General features: G+C 32.8%; 1 protein-coding gene across 1 annotated transcript; it reads right to left on the minus strand.

Moving 5' to 3' along the window:
• Positions 1-1,187: 1,187 nt before the first annotated feature.
• Positions 1,188-6,954, minus strand: LOC120628274. Its single transcript, XM_039896567.1, has 4 exons — positions 6,606-6,954; positions 5,608-5,729; positions 5,268-5,349; positions 1,188-4,303 (listed from the first exon to the last, which is right to left on the minus strand). The coding sequence occupies exons 1-4, from the start codon at positions 6,814-6,816 to the stop codon at positions 3,690-3,692; spliced, it is 1,029 nt and encodes a 342-aa protein (XP_039752501.1). The 5' UTR covers positions 6,817-6,954; the 3' UTR covers positions 1,188-3,689.
• Between the last annotated feature and the right edge of the window lie 23 nt (positions 6,955-6,977).

The raw sequence follows: 6,977 nt of genomic DNA on the forward strand, positions 1-6,977 counted from the left end.
GGATAACTTCTTGCAAGGGAAAAATGATTTTATTGATTCATATGAGATGGCAATACATAAAAAGCAATGGTACACAATTTGATTAAATTAATATATATTAAAAGAAAATTTAACTTTATTTTGCTCCCTTACAAAAAGCCAATTTCTTAGATCCGTACGATCTAATATTACAGCAAAACGTAGATAAATGTTTCAACAATGTTATACCTAATTCCACTGAAAATGTTATAGTTTAACACTTAGTAATTCCTATTTTAATTCAAAACGACGCTTCCTCACCACGGCTAGCATTTGCAGGAGACAGTTATATCAACGGGGAAAAGATAAAAAATTTTCTTCTCAGCTTTATCAACTCTCAGAGCGCTGGCGCACAAGTGGAAATAATATCCAAATAATATATGTAAAATAAATTTTATTATCCCGTGCTTTAGCAGGTAGACACTGTAATTATATCCCTTGTTAGGTGATATAATTTTTATCCCCTGCTCTGCGGGGGGACCTTTAATTATTAGGTAAAGATTTTAAGGGATATTTGACGGAACTCAACAATATAAAACAGCCGGACTACTTTTAAATCTTTTTTTTATCCCTTTTAGGTACTTAACTTACGTACTTAAAAACTCTCATTACTATTGAATTGAACTTATCAGCCAGAGCCTATCATCATCCCACTGCTGGTATGCAGTTTGTATTAAACGTAAGCTTATAGAAAAGTGCTATTATAGTATTAAGGACTACGTCAACGATAAAAATGCCTGGGTGGTTGCTTCTTTAATAGTTTTTAAATGACAATGTGAGATGGTGATAACAAAAAAAAATAACCGGCTAAGTTTGTTGTGGGCTTCTTCTTAGACCAGGGCGCGTTTGGAACCCTCGTAGCTTTAGTTTTAAGTTGAATCATTTATTTATCGCCATCATATCTCCTCCTACTCCTATGTCATATTTTACATGTAATGTACGCATCAAAAGTGCCATCTATGTGCTTATTTGAATAAAGAAATATTTGACTTTGACAAGGCACGAGTCCTGACACAACCATTTTTTCAACCTGCAGAAAATTCTTTAACTGCAAAATCAAATACTAACAAGTTCTGGTCTGACACAGGACCTCGTGATCCGTAGTTATAATCAACGAGGCTAGAACTAAGCTACCCAGTAAGAACGAGAAATAAATAAAACGAAATAGGTTACAATTTATTCTATATAATTATTAAACGTTTTACAAAGTTTCAAGTAGAGATCAAAATTCACATGTATTGCTTTTTGTCGACTAACATTTTTTCGGTTTTTTTTGTATAAATTTGTATTGTGTAAGAATTACAAAACTTAAACAACTAAATACTGCAAAATTGTATATACTCAGCATTTTTCGATAATATGAGCGAATCATTTAGTAAGTAACACAATAATAACCACACATTTCTTGATAACACAGGCTCCTTGTGAGTATTAATGTTCTGAGATACAAAAGCTCTCTGTACTTTGCGGACGTTCACGAAAAAAGAAAGTACACGAGTGCAATAATAATTGCGGAATTAGGTACTCCGTACTCACTGATTAATATAAAGGAATTTAAAAATAAATTGAATTTTCGCAAAATAAATCCGTCATCAATACATAAATATTCAAAGATTATCATTAATAGTCATTACGTACGGCCGTGAAAAGAATGCGTTCCTGACAGATCAAGTCGTGATCTGTTAGGAAGTCATACAAGATTTTCTCGCTCGCAATCGGTGAGATGCTTTCGAGTGTTAAACTTTGTACAGTCAAAATAAAATGCATATAATGTCACTTGATTTAGAGTCGCAAATGTTCTGTCAGAAGCCCGAGCTAAAGATATGTAGGTTAGGAAATTTAAATTTTACTCCGAAAACGACTCCTCAATTGCAATCGAGCAAATGATGAACTAACGCTAAATGTAATTTAAAGTGGCGTTGAATTTACGATAAAAATACATTTATTGTTTATTTACTTTACTAACCCTCCGTTTTTTAATTAACGTTCCACTGATCACGAACCGGTGGGTCCGTGATCAGCTGCTCTGCTCCTACGCTGCTCAAATGCGAGTCAGTGGGCTTTAAAGACTTCTATTTATCACAAGTTAGTTATAATAACTGGTTACGGCGGCTTAAAGTGCTTGCGAGGCACCGAGGTTGACGCCGCCAATTCCAGGCTGGTACAGAGAATTCATTAAGAGAAAAACTCAATACATACATTGAATAAAACTAATATTAATATAATAATATATACAAAATATTTATATTTTTGCAAAAAATTATGTAAAATGTTACTCACGTTTTTTTCTCGATATTGCTCAGCTGACCCCTTATTATTAGTGACAAAAAGTAATAAAGTTCACTGAACAGCATTATAAAAACTTTGCTTCGAGTGTTTCATGTGACTAATAGAATGACGTCGTGATCGCATTCTTTCAGCGGCCGGAATTATGTCTTATGTTTTCTCTACAAATTAAAAATAAAATACTACTGGAATTGAAAACAAAAATATCACAAATAAACAAAATAAGTATTGCAAATACAAAAATCTCTGCAAGTAATATTACAACCTTACACTTTATCCTTTTTATTCAATCTTACTATTTCTATACATATGGCTGCCAATAAAACACCTCCCAAACTAAATTTTACTATCAGTACAGAAAGAAAACTTAAATGAGATCACCACCTATCATTTGAATCCTACTCGACCCCAACCAATTACCCTTTTACATCCTTCATTATAACATGCATCAACCATCATTAATTAGGTAGTCCAAGATTGATTCAAAAGGTTGTCAAAAATTACAATTAATGATTGAAAACTACCTTTTCATGGAATAAATCATTCTCATATCATGTACCTAAGAATGGATGTTAATCTTCTAATTTTGCATATATATCAAGAATGTCTTAATCCAATGACATTAAAATTCCCTCCCATAGACAACAAGATCTTTTATTCATGAGTTGCCATCATTAAAAATATATTTTATAGCAAATATCTTGTTAACTGCTTGAAAGTTTGTGATTTACTTATTATTTAGAATACAGATAAAACTACGCTGTTTAAGGCGATCGTAAAATCTAGTACAAAATATATCTGAAATACTGTGGCTAAAGTTATATCTGATAAACTAAATATTATACAAATTCTACAGACATCTAAGGCACTAGATTCCTACTTGCTAAAAATAAAATCTTATGAATAATATTCTACCATACCTAACTCATAATATGATCCGCTCCAAAATTTGGAAAACGGTGACAATACGGTGGGTTACCAATTGAAGGTAGGCTACAGTCTTTTTTATATTCAAAATTGGTCTTAAATTAATTTATAATGAAATAATCAGTAATACCTCTAATAGTAATAAACTTAAACAATATTAACATTTAAATAAAAAACTTGAGGAATTTGAGATATCTAGATAAATAAGACATCTAGTAATTTCTATTGACGTGAACATTAAAATTTAAGTCCAATTTTATAAGTTTTAGTCAGTCTATAAATCTACAAAAATGGTAGATTTTTTAATACAAAAGTAGATTATAGTTAAGTAGAAAAATATACATCTTACTCTATTACTAAAGGTGGGTAGATTGTCTATTTTTTTTAATCAGTCGATTTTCAAAAGTGACCACTTCCGATAGGAAATAAAATAGAATCGTTAAAAAGCCTATTTAGAATTAGGAAGCATCTTCATCTATAACTAAATTTGAGTCTGAGGATTCATTTAAGTCTTTACTATCACAGTTGGATGAGTTGTCATCTTGAGAATCAGATGTGCCATTTTCAAATTGATTGTCCAATGGTTCCATAGTGTTGCCATGTGTCATTATTGTAGTCAGATTTCGCAAATAATTCTCCATATTTGCAGCTAAAGCAGTCATAATTTGACTTTCAATGCTTTTAACATTTTTGGAATCTAAATTATTTTGTTTATCTGTAACAGCTTGTGATGTATCAGATTTTAGCAGGTTAGCTAAAATAGGGTTGGCGCGTAACATTTCATCAGTGTTGCCAGCCTCTTCTTTAGCATGTATCCTTTTGTGTAGGATAAAAACATCTGGGTCTTTGAAGCATTTAGAACACTGTGTGCATTTAAATGTCATGGTGTCTCTATGTTTTTCATTTTGAATTTGGCTTAACAGTACTTCATGATTGCTAGTTTGTGTAGTATTTATAATGTCTTGGTGGGTTTTATGTGCAAGAATTTGTTCTAGTGTATATGTGTTTAATAATGGTGGGGATTGGGACGATTCTGCTTCTCCTGTGGGTTGTGTGGGCGATGAGAGTGGCTCTAGAAAAGGCAAAAATATTATATTAAGACTAATTAAAGTAGCAGTTGCTGTGCCGGTGGAGACCAGATCAGAATACAGTAGTGCCTCTTCATCCTGTAGGTGTTGTACAAGGTGAATAAGGACAATTAAGCCATGGTCTCCAAAAGAGAAAAATGGATTGGGATATGAAGACAGCGCTGCCACAGTGAGCTCAAAAGACTTTGACTAAATTGGCTTCAATATTAACAATTTCTCTTGCAGCTAGTATGTCATTACAACCATCTCAAGTAGCAGGTCCCAGGTAGGATTCCAAGCTTGTACCAAATTGATTTATAAGAAATAAACAAAATTTATATATTATAGCAAGCTTGATTGTGCCGTGATTAGAACACTCTTTTTTTAGATTCAGTTACCATCAGCCCATTACAGTTTCACTGCTGAGGCAAAGGCTAGGCCCTCACTTCTGGGAAATAGGGCTTCAAAGCATAGATCCACAGCACTGCTCAAATGGGGATTGGTTGGCTTTAACAATTATTATGCTTAAATGTAAGTAATTATAACTGGGGCTGATGACTTAGCTTACCAGTGTTCTTTGCAACACAAGCCTACCAGTTCATCTGGGCTGTTAAAGAGAATTCAAACAGAAGAACCCATCATTATCTTATACTGTGTTATGAAATGTTTCAAATTTCCTAACAATGTACTCGTAATAGAATTTTTAACACAAGAATCCAATGCCCCATAGTGTTATTTGTAGCTAGTTATGCTATCCATTAGACCAACGAGGCATTTGATAAGTGCAGTACAAGCTTCAACTTACAATCTTGATAGACATCTTCATTGCAAAAAAAAAAGCCATATTGGCAAGGCATTGCCTTTTTTTTGTTTTAGTCCCTGGCCATATTGTATACAAAAGTTTGGAATGTTACAAACTTTTGTACAATCTGTTTTGAAAAGCTAAATATATTACAGATGTTTGCTTACCAGGTCCTAGTGCAGTAATACCCGCTGCCTGCATAGCCAACATAGTTTGAACGTATATAGCTTGCGCCATTTGTTGATGCATCTGTAAATGAGTTGGACTTAGATGGAGTATATAATTATATATGTAATTTGATTATCAAATCTTCAATCAACTACTAAGTCAACTAATATTGGTAAAACCTCAGGCAACTAGACCTTAGTTAGCACAGTAAAATCTTAAGGATTCACATATCACCCGCTAAAGGTACCTTTACACACATAAAATAAACATATATTCATCATATCAACCCATTACCACCACTACAGATGAAGAAGAATGACTTAATTATGCTGTACCTACCCTAGCATCTATCACAGCTGGTGGAGAAGTCCAAGAGGAACTTCTTCCCATGTGTGGCACAGGCGAGTCAGCAGGTAAATTTTGTGAAGGTATAGCATCTTTTCTCAAAGTTCTCCATTGTCCTGTGAAAATGAAGAATATATTATCATCACAATAAACAGTTGCTAGTGTTATACTTATAACAAGTCACTTATGGGCAACAGAGAGCTATGCTTGGGCTATCTTTAGATAATCAAATCAGAAATTAGTAAATCAAGAAGAACCAAAGTTACCAACACAGCTTAAGGAATTGCAAAGCATTAGTGGTAAAAATGGGTCCTAGGCAGCTGAAATATACAAATATAAGGCCTGTATTAAAAAATCAACATTGGGTTTGGACTTAAGCAACTTGAAAACCTGTTGTTAGCTTAATGTTGGTGTATTAATACAAGCCCTAATAAATTAATACTTAATTACAGCTATTAACATCAACATCTGCTGCATAAGCTGAGCTTAAATAAATACAGATTAAAACAAATTGTTTTAATCTTCTTTTAAAACAAGCTTTAAGTACAAATTTGGATTTAACTTCTCAAAATCATTATGAATGATCTTTGTATTGTCTACTAAAAATTGTTTTATACCAGCAAACTCAGTAGGTGTCAAAAATTGCTAAAAAAAAAAACTGAAATACATTGCTTTATAAAATGTTTTTCAATTATTAGGGATAATTATAATGTATCAATGCTTTAACATTTGAGTCAAGGGGGTAGAACACAAAGTTTATTATTTTCTGTTCATAATAATCCAATACCTAAACAATTTTTTTTTATAACAATACCTATAGCAAAAGGTTCAGAGAAATAAATAATAAATGAAAATTGTAATTGAAATAATCGACCAATGAGCAATAAGATCGTCAACGCTCTTTTTGCATGTCACGACGTACTTCAACAATAACGTCTTGAGATAAACATCAAACACCAACCACCAAAGCATGTTCTTTTTGTTTTGTTTACCTTTATTTTTTTGTCCGCTAGTCATAGTATAATCATCCGGTGTAAAATGTAAGCTGCACACTTTCGAATACTTTGTATAAGGCTTTCCCCTTTTTAGTATATTATTCCAAAGCCTTGCAAGGTCCTCGTCCCTTGGGAACTGATGAAATGATACATTTTTTGCCTTCCCCGCCATTGACGTACAACGCGGTACAGTGCAGTAATACGGCATTTTATATTCGATAATATTGAACAGCCAAAACAGTTCAATTTCACATAGCTTATAATTTTATCGTACTATTTTCTAAAAATTACTTTACCCATGTAAATTACAAAAATAAACACCAAGCAAGCGCCGACATTACGCTGTCAAATATGAAATATTGACTATTG

The sequence above is a fragment of the Pararge aegeria genome, chromosome 12 (genome assembly GCF_905163445.1).
Source record: "Pararge aegeria chromosome 12, ilParAegt1.1, whole genome shotgun sequence".
NCBI classification, from domain to species: Eukaryota; Metazoa; Arthropoda; class Insecta; order Lepidoptera; family Nymphalidae; genus Pararge; species Pararge aegeria.

Coding starts and splice junctions, on each gene's coding strand:
- LOC120628274 (XM_039896567.1), bottom strand. CDS start 6,816: ATGCCGTATTACTGCACTGTACCGCGTTGTACGTCAATGGCGGGGAAG. Junction 5,730..6,605: donor TAGCGGACAAAAAAATAAAG/GTAAACAAAACA, acceptor TCATTTTCACAG/GACAATGGAGAACTTTGAGA. Junction 4,304..5,267: donor TATTACTGCACTAGGACCTG/GTAAGCAAACAT, acceptor TGCCTTTTCTAG/AGCCACTCTCATCGCCCACA.